The sequence below is a fragment of the Xiphias gladius genome, chromosome 15, assembly GCF_016859285.1.
Source record: "Xiphias gladius isolate SHS-SW01 ecotype Sanya breed wild chromosome 15, ASM1685928v1, whole genome shotgun sequence".
Classification (NCBI taxonomy): Eukaryota; Metazoa; Chordata; class Actinopteri; order Istiophoriformes; family Xiphiidae; genus Xiphias; species Xiphias gladius.
Window position 1 is genome coordinate 26,997,712 of NC_053414.1, and position 20,151 is coordinate 27,017,862.

General features: G+C 44.0%; 1 protein-coding gene across 2 annotated transcripts; it reads left to right on the forward strand.

Annotated features, from left to right (window-relative positions):
- Positions 1-359: 359 nt before the first annotated feature.
- Positions 360-18,470, forward strand: pcdh10a (protocadherin 10a). 2 transcript variants are annotated; one of them, XM_040146366.1, is made up of 5 exons: positions 360-2,906; positions 4,217-4,275; positions 4,842-4,948; positions 15,694-16,077; positions 18,091-18,470. In XM_040146366.1, exons 1-5 carry the CDS (start codon positions 360-362, stop codon positions 18,108-18,110), a joined length of 3,117 nt encoding a protein of 1,038 aa, XP_040002300.1. In that variant the 3' UTR covers positions 18,111-18,470. The 2 variants fall into 2 exon arrangements, with proteins under 2 accessions (XP_040002300.1, XP_040002298.1); XM_040146364.1 differs by lacking the exon at positions 18,091-18,470 and having other exon boundaries at positions 15,694-16,181.
- The last annotated feature ends 1,681 nt before the right edge of the window (positions 18,471-20,151 follow it).

The following is a 20,151-nucleotide window of genomic DNA, read 5'->3' on the forward strand; positions in this document are numbered from 1 at the left end:
TGAAGAAGGGGGCCGTCTGTGCTGTTCACACGGAGGGTTGGCTATGCGTCCTGGCTCCAGCCTGCGATGTTTGCGCTGACGCCAAAACTCACAGACCGGGCGCAGAATTGATTAGAGCAGAGGAGCTCGGATCAAATGGCTGTGCTTCTCCCAGCTGAAACGACACTATGTTCCGCTGACCCGAGGCAGAGGAGAGGAATTTTAGAGTCGGACAGCCTTTTTGCTGTTTATTCCGCAGCCTTTTTACGGACAGAGGAAATGGGAAATGCTCATTTCTTGTAAGAAAAAGGAATAACACTTTTTTTTTTTTTTTTTTTTTTTTTGTCGTCTTGAAGTGCACTTTGCGGGAGGGAGAGGAGATGATTTGGTTAATATTTCTGCTCTCCATCCCGGATGGAGCTGTCTCTCAGCTACATTACTCCGTGCCAGAGGAGCAGGAGCCTGGCTCCGTGGTTGGGAATATCGCAGAGGATCTGGGGCTGGACATCACCAAACTTTCCGCTCGCCGCTTTCAGACGGTGCCTAGTTCGCGGACGCCGTATCTGGAGGTGAACTTGGAAAACGGCGCGCTCGTGGTGAAGGAGAAAATTGACCGGGAAGAAATCTGTAAGCAGACCATCCCGTGCCTATTGCACCTGGAGGTGTTTCTGGAGAACCCGCTGGAGCTCTTTCGCGTGGAGATTGAGGTGATGGATATCAACGACAATCCACCCAGCTTTACCGAGACGGACATTTCCGTGGAGATATCGGAGAGCGCCACCCCCGGGACCCGTTTCCCGGTCGAGAACGCCTTCGACCCAGACGTGGGCACAAACGCGCTCAGCACATATGCCATAACGAATAACAACTATTTTTACCTTGACGTGCAGACGCAGAGCGACGGGAACAAGTTCGCCGAGCTGGTGCTGGAGAAGCCGCTGGACAGGGAGCAGCAGGCGGTGCACCGCTATGTGCTGACGGCTGTGGACGGGGGCATCCCGCAGCGGACCGGGACTGCTCTGCTGGTCGTTAAAGTTCTGGACTCCAACGATAACGCGCCCACGTTTGAGCAGTCTGTGTACACCGTCAACCTGCGGGAGAACTCCCCCGTGGGCACGCTGGTCATTCAGCTCAACGCCACGGATGTTGACGAGGGGCAAAACGGGGAAATCGTTTATTCCTTCAGCAGTCATAACGCCCCGCGAATAAAGGACTTGTTCAATATTGATGCCAGAACAGGTAGGATAGAGGTGGCGGGAGAGGTGGACTACGAAGAGAGCAACACGCACCAGATCTATGTCCAGGCTAAAGATCTCGGGGCTAATGCGGTCCCCGCGCACTGCAAAGTGCTGGTCAAACTCGTGGACGTGAACGACAACACGCCAGAGATCGGTTTCAGCACCGTGACCGAGTCCGTGAGCGAGCAGGACGCCCCGGGCACCGTGATCGCACTTTTTAGCGTCTCAGACCGGGACTCCGGCGAAAATGGGCAGATGAGCTGCGAGATATTAGGAGACGTCCCTTTCAAGCTGAAATCGTCTTTTAAAAACTACTACACCATCGTGACGGACGGCCCGCTGGACCGAGAGAGCACGGATTCGTACACCATCACCGTGGTGGCCAAAGACAAGGGTCAGCCTTCACTCGCCACCAGCAAGTCCATTAAAGTGCACGTCTCGGATGAGAATGACAATGCGCCGCGTTTTACGCAGGCGGTTTACGATGTGTATGTAACTGAGAACAACGTGCCCGGTGCTTTCATTCACGCCGTGAGCGCTTTGGACCCCGATATAGGACAAAACGCTCTCATTACCTACTCCATATTGGAGTGTGACATACAGGGCATGTCCGTGGACACGTATGTGTCCATAAACCAGGACACCGGCTACCTTTACGCGCTGCGTTCTTTTGATTACGAGCAGCTGAAGGAGTTTAGCTTCATGGTCCAGGCTAAGGACTCGGGTGCCGCTGAGCTCTTCTCCAACGCCACTGTGAATGTGATCATAGTTGACCAAAACGACAACGCTCCTACTGTTATAGCCCCCATCGGTAAAAACGGCACAGCCAAAGAGCACTTGCCGCGCTCCGCGGAGCCCGGCTACCTGGTGACGCGCATCGTGGCCATGGACGCGGATGATGGCGAGAACGCACGGCTGTCCTACAGCATCCTGCGGGGCAACGAGATGGAGATGTTCCGCATGGACTGGAGGACAGGGGAGCTGAGGACAGCCCGCAGGATCTCTCCCAAGCGGGACCCGCAGGGCTACTACGACCTGCTGATCGAAGTGAGGGACCACGGGCAGCCCCCTCTCTCCTCCTCCGCCAGCGTGAGTGTGATATTAGTGGACAGCGTGGTCGAAGGCCGCAGCGGGGATCGCGGCTCAGCCTCCAAGGCAAAGGACACCTCCCTCGACCTCACCCTCATTCTCATCATCGCCCTGGGCTCCGTTTCCTTCATCTTCCTCCTGGCCATGATTGTGCTGGCCGTGCGCTGCCAAAAGGACAAGACGCTCAACCTGTACACGTGCCTGCTGGCCGGCGACTGCTGCCTGTGCTGCAGCTCGTGCTGCAGCAGGCAGGCTCGGGGCCGGAAACAGAAGAAGCTGAGCAAATCCGACATCATGTTAGTTCAGAGCACCAACGTGACATCAGGGGTCGGGCCCGTGGGGCAGGTGCCCGTGGAGGAGTCTGGTGTAGGCGGCGTGGGAGGGGGCTTCGGATCCCACCACCACCAAAACCAGAACTCCTACTGCTACCAGGTGTGTCTGACACCAGAGTCCGCCAAAACGGATCTGATGTTCCTCAAACCGTGCAGCCCCTCCCGCAGCACTGACACGGATCACACCAACCCCTGCGGCGCCATAGTCACGGGTTACAGTGACCAACAACCGGACATCATATCCAATGGCAGTATTCTCTCTAATGAGGTAAGAGAGGCCCGATTCAGCTCTTGTCGCCCGGGGCTCCACGCACCTCCCTATCAGATGTGTTAAAGGTGCACGAAACCGCGATTTCACGGGTTAACCCGGTCTAAAAGATCCCCCAGAAATCAACAGCTGTGTCCGCTCCATGTCCAAAGCACTTTATCCATTCACATCACGCACAGCAAAAGTCTCCGAGAGGATGGAAGTGGTATCTTCTATTGACTTGGCTGTTCTGCTCAGTGGCCTTTAATCATTACCACGCGTAATAGTGATTGGACATGTCAATGGTTAAATCTAGTGTGGCCCTCTAGTTTTATGGGATGTAGAGTTCCGTTTATATCGGGAGTGTGGCAGAGATTTTGACCGGGGGCATAAGGTGCTTCTAGTTTTCCCGTCCACTTTCTTCTAGTCTGGGTTTGGTCATATCGATTTAATCTGACCCTTGCGTTCACTAAATCACACGCAGGCGCTCACAGAGGGATAGGGATTTTTTTTTGTTTTGTTTGTTAATATATTCTGATTTTTGACTGTTTGGGTCACCTGTCCGCCAAGGTGTGGCACCTGCCACCACAGCGAGTCCAAGTGCGTAGGTATTTGATAACTACAACGAAGGGGATACATAATGCATACATAAACGTCAAGAATGTATCGAGAAATGTTTATAAAAATCTCGCCGGGGGCGCGGGATTTCTCGCGCGCAACATAGTTTGGTTACATCAGAAGCCCTCCCTATCTGCCCCCTCCCCAAGCATAGAACACTTTAGTTGATATATCCTGAGCAAGTTATAGGGTTTTGGGTTCAAACATCGTCAGAAGAAGGGATGGGACGAGTGCTCCGACGGCCCTGTTTGTTTCCAGCCTGCGCGCACTGCTCGGGGAGCCGGTGAGTTGGGGCTTTTTTGTTGATTGCGGTGCGGCTGGAGTGGAGCCAGACAGCCAGTCACAGCCTTGCCTTTGCTGCGCGTTAAGTATTCCGCGCACGACTCAGCACGGCAGCACCGTGAACAAAGGTTGTTCAGTTTCAGCATCGGCCGGCTCAATCATTTACGCATTCACTCGCCTCCCTAACCCACTCTCCCCTGCTCTCGTCTCCTCCTCGCCCACTCACTCACCAAGGGGATGCGCGCACTGTCGGTTCCCCGCCTCGTGCTTCCACAGTTTCCCCTGACACAGTTGCGCGCCGACAACCAATGTGTGCATATGTGGTCAGTTATGTTTTTCTCCTTCAGTCACGGGCCTCCTTCATTTATTTTTATTAATGTGTGTATTTGGCATTAGAAGTGATCAGAGGTGTGTTTCTGTGGCTTTTCTAGACAAAACACCAACGAGCAGAACTCAGCTATCTGGTGGACAGACCCAGACGTGTCAACAGGTAGTGAAAAGCACACATCCTCTCACACACACACCTTATTATTACCTATGTGCAAAGCCCATTGAGCCACATACCGTCCACCATCAGAGGACCTCTAACATCCAGTAGGCCTCGTGGACGCAAAACCTGTTCATATATCTGTAAAATTCAATACTGCATCCATCAGTATAAATCCCGTATATACCACATCCTTTTAATTGTGGCTTTGAGAGGCTACATGGTTCCCAATGTATCCATAACGCTCATCTTCAATTTGGCATCAGTCCCATAACTGACAGAGCAGCACCTATTAAAGCCCTAATGCTGGATTTCATTACATGCCATGTGTAACATCCAATTTAGACTCTTGACGGTCACCATGACTGTATTAATGCGGTGTTGATTTCTGATTCTCCCTCTCCTTCTCTGTCTCTCTGCCCCTCATTAAATCCCCCCCCTCCTCTCCCTTCATCTCCCCCATCCCAATATTGTATTATGACCTCTCCCTCTGCCCTTTTGGTTATTTCCACACCTCTTTCTCCTCCTTCTCTGACACGACTGTCGGCACTGTCCCCTGCTTCTTCCAGTTCTGCATTCCAAGAAGCAGACATTGTCAGCTCCAAAGACAGTGGTCACGGCGACAGCGAACAGGGTGACAGCGACCACGACGCCACCAACCGGGGCCATTCGGCCGGTGAGTTCCCCCCCTGTACATCACATAAATACACTGTCATTTCACTGCTCAAACACCCCCTGCCCGCCTTAGTTTCAATAGTGCGTGTTTGCGATTATGAATGGGATAATGCTGAATTGTTGGTGCGGACCGGTGACTTTTAATTTCCTTAATTTGAGAGTGCGCTAAGGCCTGGGCTCCGGGGTTGCTGGCTGGCTGGCTGGCATGAACAGCCCCAGAGGTGTTGATTGTATTTCACACCCGGATGAAGGGAGGAATATTTGGCAAATTCTCTTTTCTTTCTTTCTCTGCCTCTTGCTTTTCCCCGTCTTTCTCTCTCTCTAACCCCGCTGCCGTTTCACCGAGTGGTTCTGAAAGGACAGTGACTCGCAGCGAGGTAGTATGAGGCTTATAGTGCTTTAGTGGCACCAATCAATAGGTTCACTCAAGTGAAAGGAAAAGGCATGGGGGCTAAATTGATATAATGAGATGCATTTCAATCAGCCCCGCAGTCTGCCTATTGCACTGCCTTTGTTGCTTATAGAGTCAGCTGATCAAACACATAAGCAGCTTTTGCATTCTTTGTATTTGCTAGCCAAACTCTTGTAGCTTTGGCATAAGTTAAAGCAAAAGTAAAATGTTGGAATTAGAGTACATTTCCTCATCCACACGCTCACTTCAGGTTTATTTACTGACTCACATTCCTCTTCTGCACTTTACAGTGCACTAGATGTTTTTAGACAAGGTTTTAGGTCTTATCATAAGCCTCCCCTTGTTCTCTCTAAAAATTCTATTAGGTTAGTACCTGTTTATTGATCAAAGTGGAGTCAGACAAAAAGCGGAGCAATACAAAATCTCATTTCATATTGAATTGCCCTTTCCTTCTGAGGGATTGTTCCGCACGGCTCGTGTAAGACCCCTGCCTAGACCGGAGCCTGCCAAATATCATATCAGTGCTAGGAATACAAATGGAGCAGATTAGATAGGTGTTGTAGGATAGTGAAAGGTCCTTATTAGGCTCCAGGTTGTTTGATATTATTAATGAACCAAGCCAAAATACAGAGCCAATATGCAGCAGTGGTAGTGTCACTCCCTGCCCTCGTTGGTAAAACAGGCTGTGAAGGTCAAACTTTGCAAGACTGACATGCAGAATTGGAAGAAATCCAAAGGCTCCATTCTTTCTCGATCATGAATAAATTGTTTTGTGAATTAAATATTAACGTGGATAATTAAATATATATTCTGAGTTGGATATCTTGCATCAGAATGTGATCTATGCATATGTGGAACAGTCATGTGGAGTTTGGCTGCTCCACAAGCGTTTCCACTCAACAGACCAGAGACACACACAAAAGGGAAGGGACAACATGGAACGTACAGTATGGCTACGAATAAGTGGTATGCACTTAGCACATCCAGCTAACAGGTAACCCCAGGCTTCAATAAGGAAACATCCATGACATTCCAGGGCAGGCCTGTGAATGTATTTTAAAATTGAACTTACGGGGGTTATTTTCTTGAATTCCTTGTATGCTAACACAGTCACAGGATCACATTTATGAACTAATAACGTGTTCCCTCAGCTTTATTTGTCTCGGAGCATTCTCGTTTGGCACTGGCCTGGGAGCGTACCCAGTTGGTGCTGTACTCCGCAGGAACCCGCATTTGTTCCTCATGTTGGATTTAGAAGGGAACAGCTTACTGCTCCATGGGAGGTGATATCACAGGATTGGTATTTTGGAAGGAGGGACACTTGAGTTCCGAAGACTTCTGTGAACATAACCAGACGGCATGCGTGTGTATGTGTGTGTGAAGGTATACCATTGTCTGACTAATTATGTAGGTGTATACATGATACCTTTATGTATTCTGCGTGTGCGTGTTTTTTTGTGTAGGAAAAAACAAGGCTTGGCAATGATGTCGGAATTGAAAAGGAGTTTTCCCTTGAGACAGTGCTCTGTTAGGCTTAAATGAGATTCGGTTTAAGAGGAGAGAGTGGTAGGTAGGGCTTAGCACTCTGCCAAGTGTACTGTATATTGCCTCTATATAGGCATACCCATTGCTCATTTATGTACTCTCCCATTCACTTGAATGGGAAAGTGGTCTCAGACTTTTGGACCCCATTGTAAAAGTATATGTATTAAAATTAAAATTTTTACGATTTAAATATATGGGGATGAGAATATGGTTGGTTGTCTCGTGTGAGTTGTATCCAGTGTTTATGTATCTTATGGTGCGCAGTTGTCTATGCGTTTTGTGCTGAGTGCATGCTCTTAAGTCGAGAATGGACCTGCACAAGCCTGAGCCAAGACTATGTATAGACCACGTGTATTTTCATGTCTTTCAGTGGCATTTGTTTGCATAAACAAATGAATGTGTTCACATGCATGCCCAGATATATTTAGCATGCGTGGAAACTTATATACTTATATACTTGCATTCTGTATGTGTGTGTGTTTGTCTGACACACGCATATTCTCTTCCGGGGTTTGTGGCAGGGTTTCATCCTTCATTCTGTCTCCCCCACACGTTGGCTCTCCGCAACACTCGGCTGATCAGTAATTCATTTCCAGAACCTTTGCATAGCAATTATCAAAGGAGGGTTAGAGGCAAGGTTTCCTCACAGGACCGTGCGGCACACTCTCCCTTTTGGTGCACCTCCGAATATTTCAAATCAAGAGGAAACCATTTCCAGTTGGCATATCATCAACTACACCTGCCATAGCTTCCCGCTCGGCCGCTCGTCTGACACTTTAGAAAATAAGTCTCCTGATGTGGGTTTTAAATTAAAGAGCCACTGCCTGTGAGGCTGGGATATCACTGGATACCTTTAAAAAGTGGGCAACTGGCTTTTCTGAAAGGAGCGTGTCTGGAGTGAGGCACCGCTGCGTCAGGAGCCAAAGCACTATTGATTGACTGTTACACCTTTTACTTCCCCACACCCTCTTTTTGTAGGTTGTTTGATTCATATTAGATACTGTTTTCCTCATTATTTCCCTCATCACCCTAATAGAAGATGGTGGGAAGAGTAAGCAAGCAAAACAAAAAAGGTGACAGATAAGAGCGGATGAAATATTCATCGGTGAAAAAATGTGGCTTCTCAGAAACATTCGATCAGCTGTGGAAGGCTGCGTGACGGGTGGGAGACTGGAAACGATCATTATCACGACGTTTGTTTTGGTGAGAATAACAGCCGTGACAAATGGGACAATTAAATCACTGTGGCAATGGTGTATTAGATGGCTGATTATGAATTAGTGGTGGGCACTGTGTTGAAGTTTCCCACGTCAGTGAGCTGTCAGAGGAATTTAGTATACAGGGTTTTGAAACACCATCCTCTCAGGCCCTAGATCCTGACAGAACCGAAGGCTGTAGAATGAACAATTGGCACAGAAATATAGATTTATGCCGAAATGATATGATATATATTTACATCTGTGATTCCATAGACCACCGAGAATGTCTCAGGTTTAGTCCAAAAGCTCACATAATTAAAACAATTAACAGACCTTGCTCAGTGTGAAGGAAAAGTTGAAAAAGAGGCTAATGCACTCAAAAGACATAAAAAAAACAACACAAAAATAGGTCACTAATCCGAAAACCTTTCAGTCAAGAAAACATCTTCAGCTCTGCAGTCAAAAGAGTAACATCAGGCTAAAGCTGCGACGAACAATTAATTTCATCATTTGTTTCTGCTGATTATTTACTCGATTAATTTTTATGTCAAGTATATTGCAGAAAATAGTTAATATTGCTTCCCAAAGCCAAAAGTGTAATTTCAAAATTTGAATAAATAGTTTTATTCCACCAACAGTCCAAAATCCAAAGATAATTGGGTTGACTATCATGTAGGAGAAAGAAGAACAACAAATTCTCACATTTGAGTAGCTGGAACCAGTACATTTGGTATTTACAAAGCCTAGGCTCACACTGAAGTCTTCAAAACCCACTGGCAGGGGACGGCATAAAAATAATAGGTGGACATGCCACCACTTCTAAGCTGACTGCTTTGTTGAATATCAACAAAAGTCAGTAAAAGTCATAGCAGAGAAAGGGAAAGATCTATCAGTTTGATTAACTAATTGACTAGAATGTTTAGATTCCTGCCACATCTCTTTCTTATCTCAAACTAAACCAAAAAAAAACATCAAAAAAAAAAATGCATGACCTCTTTATAGCATGGTTAACATAGGTGGAGGAGTGTATTCACACCAACTTGCTGTGTGTTCTGTGTGAAAATGAATTAAAACCACTTTAAGAACATCTTCTGTAATAATTGCCAATACACTCAAACATGTCTTGGTATGTATAGGCTGTGCTTTATGAATAAACTGAATGACAAATGAAGTGTTCCCAGCCCTGAAATGGTTGAAAAAGCATTTTCACTTTCAGCACTGGTACATATGAATGAGCCTCCATTCTGCTGAGAACATAGGTTCAAGTGGTGGAAAAGATGTATATAAATTGCCTTGTAGGACAGGGGCCGCAGACATTTATTACTGAAGTGAAACATAAGGCAGTAAGACTAATGAAAATCTCAGCAAAGTCCTGGGAGTCATAAAGATGCTTTGGCCATGAGTAACACACAGATCATCCTTTCTGCCCAGAGATTTAACATCAGTGAACATCTGCTCCAGCCAGATTGCAGTGCTGCACTTCCTACAAAAAACAAAAAATATGGCGTCAAGCTACGTGTTGGTAATGCTCAAATTGATCTGTGACTAGTAGCTTCATTTATCCTGTTCTCTAATATGATCCAGAAAAATAACTACATCACTTTTGTGCACATTTGCGTCCCATAAGTAAATACGTAAGCATTTTCTTTGTCGCTCTTAACACTAATAGGAACATTGTTTTTACCGAGTTAATTGCTGAGATGTGAGGAGAAAGCTGTGGCTAAAAAGATGTAGGACGGGTTACTTAAGCTAACCCCCATATTACCCAAACCTATTTGGAAGAGAAAATAAAGGCACATCGTTGCACAGTTTTCCCGTGAAATGAGAAATTTATACTAATGTTTTGGGTATATACACTTTAAGCTTTTCTTCCAGTCTGCGTTCCGGCTACTGTTGCAATCAGCTGATTAAACAAAATAAATGCCACTTTAGGGTTTATATGTGTCATGATATCCAAAATTAGCCCAGCCTAAACTTTTTTTTGGTCAGAAGAAAGTTGCCAATATGGTTTGGATAATACAGCTAAAATATTAGACTTCCTGTAGCAATGCCACTGTGTTACCTATTATTCTGCAGAGGACAATGTTATCACATCATACAGATGATGGCCAAAATGAAGAAAAAAAATACCCAAGTTGTGATAAAATCAGAATTACCCTTAAATGCTGCAGTCAGAGGGTTTCAGTGTATCCAATCTTATGTCTGAGGTATTGTCTGATCAAGGCTGTGTACTCTAGCACGCTGCATTCAAAGAGTAGACCGAGTGACGTGAAGCATACAAACCAGAGATCACTCAGAGATCATCCAGAGGTCATCCAGATAATTTGCTTGAACAATATATTAGGGGCCATATTAATCAAATGAACACTTTTAGGGCAAGAGGCCATCTTGGCTCTCCTTCGCAGCCCAGCTGCTGTGTAACAAACATCAAAAAATGGTAGCTGCCTCTCAGAGACTTGGAACGATTTCTCTGTCTGTCACTGCTGGACTGGTGGGAGCCATCTTGCTCTGTTTTGGCTCTGCAAGGTCTCTGGTTTACTCATCACAGTCTCACTGGCCAACTCGTGGAAGCTATGCTACTCCCCTGCCACTGGGAGTTGCTGTCCAAATATTGACATTTTGTGCCTGTCTTCTCTCCGGAAAAGGGGAGGACAAGATGAAAAACAGAGGTATGGATACAAGACACCCTCTGCCTGGGGGACGTTGGGGTGTTTTTTTTTTTGTTTTTTTTAAGAGAAAACAAGATAATGGGAAGAGGAAAAAATGGGCAGAAAGGATAATATGTGAGAGAGAATAAGGGTCAGAGAAAGAGGGAAAGAGACACAGGGGGACTAATAGGGACAGAGACAGGGAGACGGACAGATGAATGAGTGCAGGAAGGGAGTGACTACAAACCTGTTTGCCGCATATACATACTCACAGGTGAATTCAAACATGGGGCTCATGTCTTCCCAGGGTTTGTTTTCCTTCCCTTCCCTGCTCCCAGTTGTTGGATGTATGACAGGCGACACAATTAGTTAAATCACCCCAATGTGGGATTTCAGAAACACGCAGAGATGGAACCAAAAAAAAAAAAAGAACAGAAGTGCTGATTGCTTATTAGGAAGTAGATTGTCTTTGCATTATGTAGCATCGTTTACATCTCCTTGTGTGCGCGTGCGTGTGTGCGTGCGTTCTTCCTGCCTGATGAGGTCATGATGAGAGATAGGGCTGTTGGCAGGGCCTGTCATTGCCAGTCACTGTTTTGGTTGTTGTTTTGCTTCCTGCCTGAGGAAGAAAAGGTGCTCCGCGAGGATCAACAGCCACCGGGTGTCATGTGCGCGTGGCCTGTCTGCCTATTTACTTGTGTACATTAACATATCTCCACGTCTAGAGATTATTTTTAAGTGTGTGTGTGTGTTCTTGCAAACATATGTGTTGATGTCGCTGTTTTTTAAGTGGGAGCCAGCAGGCAAAAACCACTGAGTAGTTTGGAAGCTAGTGACAAGAGATTCTACGAGCCTGATGTAAACAGTGGCTGTTGCCGACTATATTTACACATCAGCTCCAGAATTTATCACGCCCTTGTGCCTCCTTAATAATATACTCAGATATGAGAGATATGAAACAAAGTGTTCTTTCGGTTAATCCTTCGACACTAGCTGTATCTTTATCTTTATGCATGTCTATGTGCTTTCTGCCTAGTTGCTTGTGTGTTTGGTTTCGCACCTCTGCTTCTCTCGTTCAACGCATTTGCTTGTACATGTAGAAGCATATGCGCTGTGGCTAACTACCTCTCTATCTGCACAACGGCACGGAGATGAACGGAGGGCCTGAGGTCAATGCCCTTTTGCGTCCAAGGAGGAAATTCATTTGCAAAAAGTCCATTAAATGGCTCCAAAGGCTAACTTTAAGGTTTCGACAGCAATAGCATGTTTTATATGTCCCCAGCCTTTAAAGACAGCATAAATATACAGTAGTTCCAAGTGTGAATCAGAGGGTAAATGTAAGTAAACACCACTCAAAATCTGAATGAACATTTCCACAGGTCTCCCCGTGTAGGTTTTCCACCCTATTCTGGATTCTTGTTTCATTCCCCACCTGATCAAGGTCTATCGCGGTGAGCGCAGAGCTGCTGCTGACGCGCAACCCACATGTGCTAGGTGGGGATGAAAACAAGTGCAGCCTCTGGCAGCAAAAGCACTGAGAGGTGCTGATTCTGACAGGACCGACAGAGGTAAACAGACCAAATAGACGTGTGACATATTCAAAACCTGCTGAATCAAACACAATATGTTAAATAAAATACAGAAGAAGGGATCCGTCAGCCCTTCTATGCAGTTCTTTTTTCTCAGTGCCTGTTTTTCTGCAGTTCTACTCGTTGTAAAGCAGGTTGTAGTGAGCTCCATGTATCCCACAGGAAAATGAGATTGTGCTGTAATTCTCGGTTGATATAATTAACTCTATCAAAGTTTAATTTTACATCTGCATTTTTCTGACATTCTCTACATTTATTCCTATTCATTATTAAACTGGGTTAAGCTGCAGGCCGGAAGAGTTCGATAAGAGTATGGAAAGTGGAGGGCTGGATAGATGTTACAAACATGTCCGTATGACAGGTTTTAAATAGATAACAGCTATTGTTTAATTGTAGATTTTTCTATCCCGTATTTATATCAAAGTTCTCCCCCTCTCTGCCCACCTCTGTCTAACCCCTCTCCCATCTCCATCTGCGAGGCCCGGGTCTCCCCCTGTCTTTTCTGGCCATTGCTCTTTCCATCTGTGATTGCCTGGGTCTTCCCTCCCCTTCCTTATGGTTCCTGCAGTCTTGCTGCTTCTCCTGCCTGCTGTCTCACTGTCTGTGAAATCTGCGACTCCCCCGTCTGTTTGGCCCTCGCTTTCTCTTGTGTGTTGAGCTTCGTGCCTCCTCTGGCTCTCTGGTCACTGCACAGTCTTGTTGCCCGCCTCGCTCCCTGCGAGGCCTGGGTTAGCAACACGATTAGATCCACACAATGCACACAAGCAGAAAAAAAAACAAATGAGCAAAAAACCAAAGTAAAAAAAAAAAAAAATTAGACAATGTGTTGACAGCACTGTTAGAAAAACTAAATTAAGTCACTATAAATATATATAAATATACTTTGATTTTGTCTTTGGTAGCTGTTCTGGTAGTGAAGTATGTTTAGGAGGCTTTTCAAATGTTGCAATCACACAAAAAAGCCTATTTATCTATCCATCCATCTGTCCATCTATCTGTCTGTCTGTGTCTGTCTATCGTCCGTCTGCCTTCCTCCTCTGTTTTCTGGGTTAAAAAAAAAAATCCTCTTTATGTGTCTGTACATTTAAGTGACATTTTTTGCACATTGAAATTGGTTATCATGTTTTCATGATAATGCTAGCATAACAAAAAATAAGTTAAGTAGAAAATATAAAAATCATATTTAAATCTCAGCTTTATTGTTATTGCAGTAACCCTGCTTAATTCATAATTCATCTCCTTCATGGAAAAGATAGCAAATGATGTATTTACATCTTTAGTACAAAGAGCTTAATGCTTTGCTACTGTATTTTTGACTGATGCTCTATTCAAGCAACTTTTCTAGAATACTATTAACAGTAACTAAAAATACAGATTAAATTATAGATGTTTTTGAATCAGAAAAAATATGCAGAAGAGGTGAAATTACTTTTCTGCCCTGAATTGTGCTGCAGGTAGGTACATAGCCTGAGAGGCAAAACTCAGGGCAACAAAAGTAATTTGCACAACTCGCTGCTGCTCTGTAATCTTAATGCTTTGAGCGTGCGGTTAATACTGAAGCCGACCGAGCATATCAACATTTTTATCTAGTTCATCCCCTCTCGCATCTGGACTATGTTGGTGGGAAAGTAGGAGGACAATGTTCAGAGACTTTAGTAAGAAAATCAAACTGAAACAATAAACGGGAGGGGAACAATAAAAGGGTCTGAAAAAGTGAGGGAGACATGTCCCCTAGTTGATTAGTTGATTAGTTGCCATAAGAAGACCAGTTGATAATATATTACCACCATACTGAAGTGCTTCCCATACCCTGTTTTTTTTTTTAACTTATTTTTGCAGTTTTAGTCGTAGACTTGTTAAATTGGCATCATACTGTAGGAACATGTCTGACTTGCACAACCCAGTAGAGCAATAGCTTTCAAAACAAAAACTTGGACATTGTATTTCTGACCAGTGAAACTTTTTTCCCCCCATTCCTGCCTCTTTGACTGTAGGCAAACATAATCCACAATCCATGACAGGCTGATGTGCTGAGATTTAGTCTTAATATGCAGGGGGAGAATGTGGAGAGGGCAAGGAAAAGTGTTTTTTCCTTCCTTAAAGCTGCGGGTCATGGTGACCACCCCGTTAAAAATGATTCCTGTGTCTCTGTGTGTAAATACTCTGCATAGGCTGATGTGTCTGTAGCATAATATCTATTGATATGTATATGCTTACGTTACATTGTTTTGTGTGTGCATGCCTGCTTTAAATAATAGAGGAACAGTGGCATTATCAGTGGAAAGGATCAGTAGAATAGATTTGTGTAATAGACTCTTTGATCTGACGTTCTCTCAGCCTGAGGGAATTACAGATTACAGATTGCCTGCTTCCTTTGTTTCTCTCTCTTTTTATGCCTCTCATTCCTAAACTGCACATTTTCCCGCTTTGATCGCACCAGTCCAATGCTTACCCACATTGTCCCACCTTCGCTGGAAAACTGGGAAAACTACAAATCCAATCTGCACATGAGCAGAGAATGGCTGCAGGGTCTCATTATTATGATGACTGTGTTCATGTCTCTCGTTCCTTTCTCTTGCCTTTTATAATCTCCCTCGTACACTTCTCTCCCCCCTTCCTCCTCTCTTTATTCTCTCTAAGAGAGTGTAATTAACATAACTGGTACCTCTTTCATGCTGGTCGTGTGTGTGCATGAGTGTGTGTGTTATTCTATTATATCATTTCAGATGTTAATTTAATCTTTTTTTATGTCGATGTTTTGTTTTTGGCAGTAGCTCTGTGTCAATTACACACTTTGTCGGTTTGTATAAGGATGATTGACATTAGAGTGTGATTAAGCAGCCAGTGAATACAGTATTTTGTTGCTTTTTGTGTCGCCTTTCTTAAGATGATTGTCGTGTTTTGTGCAAGGATGATGGAATATGGATTCACATTTTGTCTCTTGGTGTTTGGGAATCAATTGTGAATCTGAGGATGTTGATGTGGAGAGGGGGTGAAATGTTTTTGCAACACGGCATCACTTTGATTGCACATTTCATTCGAAAATGAATGAGGTGAGGAGGAAAACAAACAATTCACTTCATCAATGTTGGCCTTGTCTCTTTGATGAATAGCTTTTGCTGCACTTTTTCTGCTCGCGACATTGGCAAATGATTGCTAACTTGTGTTCTCTCTTCTGGTCTCTTTTTCTCATCTCCCCCTCCATCTCACCTTTCCACTCCAAATATCCGTGCCACTTTTTCACTTATCAACCCTTAAATGATTGTAATCTTCCATCCACATTTCCACCCTTTCATCTCTCCCTACCTCATCACGCTTCCATTTTCCATCCCTCTGTCTGTTTCTTTCCGCAGGTGCTGACCTGTTCTCCAACTGCACAGAGGAGTGCAAGGCCCTTGGCCATTCCGATCGCTGCTGGATGCCGTCGTTCATGCCGTCTGACGGGCGCCAGGGGCCGGACTACCGCAGCAACCTGCACGTCCCCGGCATGGACGCCACGCTGCCCGACACTGAGGTACCCTCCTCCGTCAACCTCTCCGACCAGCTCACCATGACCTCCTCCACCGCCTCGTCCAACGATAGGTCATTCTCCACCTTTGGCAAGGACGGTCAAAGGTCACAGTCACACCACAGCCTTCACCATCACCTCCATCAGCAACAGCAGCAGTACAGCTCCAGCACGCTAGAGAGGAAAGAGTATGATAGGGGGACCCTACCGTACAAACCCACCTTTCTCTGTGAGTATCAGTATGAAAGTTCCCTGGGACCCTATGACTTTGGTCTGGTCCAGTACAGATACTAAAGGAGGGGACAATGAATCTGCCTCTTGATTCTGATCTGGACTTTTTATGTTGTTTATCAACTTTTTATTTCTTCCTATTTTAAGGAGTTTTAAAAATATGGCTTTATGTTTTGTTGTATTGTTTGTTTCTTTTTTTTGCTTATTTTTTTTGTTAAATTATAATTTCTTTTGTCAAATGTAAAATGTAATCTATTATTGCTAACTCCCCTTCTCCAAAATTTTCAATCTAACCCCATCCTAACTCTAACTACTGTCTGTAATCATGTGACTTATTCTAAAATAAACAAAATTTGAATTGGACTCATGTTAAACTGCTGTGGCCCCTTTTTCTTTCTTTTTCCTTTTCTCTAAATTATACCCCTCAAAATCTGATACCCCTTTTTATCTGATGCTCATATAAGTAAAGGTCACCAACATAAACACACTTCACATTTTTTCTATTCTTACCATCCTTACACCTATACAATTAAACACTGTTTATAGTTTAGGTCATGATTTGAGTGTATAGAGAGGAAGTAAAAGCTAGATCATCGCATGCTATAAAGGACATCTTTTTCCATTTGCTCAACAACAGAGTTTTGCTTAAGCCCGATGACTTCCCTACTGAATAACTCAAAAGGTGAAACACAACCCACGCTTTTTCTTTTTCACAAGGATTGAAGCCATTTTGTTCTAAAAAGGAAGTCCCGAGTATCTATACTTGCTTGCTTGTGGATCAATACCTGACATAAAGATGGGTCGGGGAGGTGTGCTGTCAACCATGAGGTCAAGTTTCCTCAGCTGGAAAAGTCTTGCACACAAGTTTTTGTGCGAGAAAGGAGGGAAACTATTACAATATAAAGTAAGTTTAATTTGGCAAATGACACATATTCATATACACTGGAGTAATATTGAGTTTCCAGCCTGCATTTCTAATGGAACTGAATGGGATTCTATGGAAAAAGATGGCAGGACACTTCGTGCCGCTGTGAGTTGCTTTCCAAGTTCCCACATTACATGAATTTTCGATTGAATTTGGGGGGGGGGAGAATGGATTAGATACACACATTCAGTAAAGAAGTCATTTCCAGTCAAGTCACCACCATGTTAACCACCATCCTTCATGATACTGCATGCTGACTGTTGGCTGTCTCTCAGGTAAACGATGAGCACCATAACCTGCCCTTTTTTATTTTATTTTTTTTCTTGCGACTTAGCAAGCAGAGCCAAGCAATATTCCTCTTGCACATCAGGTCTGTGTGAAAAATAATTGGTATTTAGCCTTTAGGTGCTAGAGCCTGCTTTGCTCCAAATATAGCTGCCTGCGCGTCTGCTCATCTCGTCTGCCTTGCAGGGTTAGAATAAATGCACTCCATCTTCGCTCAGTCTAAAACTCACAACTTTCTTTTATTTCCTTTTACTTTTTTGATTTACGATTTTTTCCCATCTTTCCTGGTCTGTTGAAATTAATCGACCCCACGCTGCCACAGCAAAGGTTTTGTTGTTCATCAGTCTGTAAAAAATATGAGAATAGTCCCAGAGGCTGAGGCTCTATTAACCAATAGGCATCATGTTCTACATTTAAAAATAGCACTGTATGCTACTACTGACTACGGCAATGCTCTGATCACCAGGGTTGCCTTGATAAAGGGTTTATAAATGTTTAATGATCCATTTATAGATAATTAATGAAGCAATTAGCGCTCTGTGTATTTTCTACGCATGCATTATGTAGCCACCAAATTCTGAACATTTATTTTCACTGATGGACATGTTTTTACCCAATTCCCAAATTAGTTTTATCATTATACTGTGAGGACCAGCCTTTAGGGTATATAAATAACTTCACAGGGAGTCCTTTGTGGCATGTATCCTTCAAGAGATGGTATTTCGAGCCGATTGTGTCACTAAAAAGTCTCAAGGGAAAGGGTGTCATTTGTCTTAACAAGTGTGTTCTCTGTCTTTTCAGCCCGCAAAAGGATTTGCTAGCTCGTTCCATGTGGACCTGTCGGAGACAGCGTAAATTTCTGTACCAGACCACCAACACTGATGCTGGAGACAGCGAAAAAAAACTAAACAAACAGAAACCTGGACAACAGCAACCTTGGTTAAACTTCATTATCTCGGGTGGCGAACTGTAACGAAGCCTTGACAGCAGTCGAGGCAGGATAGGAGAAATAAATACTGAGTAGCTGTAAACCTCTAGACATCTGAGGAGCAATCCAAGGCCTTATTCCTCTCAGCAGGACTGAGACCGGGGCCGAAACACTCGACATGTGAAGATTATAAAATCATCAGCAGAAAGAAGAGAGGAACTGAAACGAACAGAGGAACACAAAAGAAGTGGGAAGAAGAGAGACAGAATAACTCACAGAGGTGGGGTTTTTTTTTTGACTGAGGAGTTAGCCTCTAGAGATCTGTGTGTGCCTGTTTACATGAAGAAAAAAACTAATGTTTCTGTACAAACTACAACCAACGTCACACGGAACCCTTTAGCTATTTCTATGGTCACCGCTAAGCCAACTGTACAGAGACTGTGTGGGGGGTAAAAAGGAGACTGACAGCCAGAGTGAAAGCGAGAGACTGAGCGAGAGACAGACAATTAGAGCGTGAGAGAGCAGGTGTTGTACAGGTATGAAATGACAACAAAAAAAAAAAAAAAAAAGGAAAGGGGGACAAGCAGAGATGATGTGCAGTACTATAAATTCTGTATCTCCGGTTTTTTGACTTGACTGTCTTTATATAACTTCTCTTTTTTGTTTCTGTTCTTTCTGTGTGGTTAAAGTGTGCAGACTCTAACGTATTCCAACTTACAGTTACAGACCGGAACATGTGCTCCAGAGCCAGGGTTCAGTCCTCTTTCAAGTTTAGCCACTTCAGGAAGGCGATTTTAACAAACACACACTGCATAGAAAAAGGAGCTAAAACAATCCTCATGTTCAGTTTATCAATAAATCACAAATGAATGTTTTCATTTCTACACTAGTGACCAAGAGTTCTCAAGTTCCTTCCTGAGGCGACTGCAGAGAAAGTGAAATGACCCTTTACCAGGATGTGGTTCCCTTGATGCCATTGGCCTATACATAAACAATCAGACACATTCAGTGGTTTTTATCATGTGTGCAAAGTGTTTACTGTGCTATTTTAAAAAGCTTATAAATGAATATAAATCTATATATATATAACTATATATATACAATATACTTTTTTCTGAAAACTGTGTAACCATTGGTTAGTTTCTACACCTCATATTGTCATTCAATCTAATAATATGAAGTGCTGCAAAATCAAGACTTGTATCGATTAAAACAGAGGAGGAGTTCTGCAGCCTAAAAAGCAAACCCCTCCACACCAACCATGGATTCAGTTGATGTTCTTATTTGATTGTTACTTTTCACCATTTACGGATGCTGGGCCTTGTTGTGTGTAGCAAAGACACCAGTTGAGTTGTTTTGGCCTGTTGTGTATTTTTACTAGCAGAATATGTGTTCATGTACAGGAAGGGGGACTATCACAATCGAGCTAGATATCAAAGGTTTTACAATCATACAAGAGAGGTATACACAGATAAATATGGACATAAACAGACAATACATGGTGAGGTGCAATACAGCGTGCGCACACACACACACACACACACACACACACACACACACACACACACAAACACACACACACACACAGGTCAAGTGATGATAAATAAACCGTGTCATTGACGTTCTCTAATGTGTGTTTTGTCACGTTCACCTCGGAATAATATCGTGTAACTGATCAATAAAATAACACGAAGAGCCTGCAGCCATAGCGGCTCTGTGAGGCTGTACTTTGGCACAGGTGTGCTTTGAGCTAAATGCTAACTTCAGCATGGTAACATGCTCACAAGGACAATAAAAACATGTTGATGCTAAGCAGGTGTAATCTTTACCATGTTCATCATCTTAGTTCAATGTTTTAACATGCTTACATTTGCCAGATAGCACTAAACACAAAGCACAGCTGAGGATGATGGGAATGTTGATTTGAATTTTGA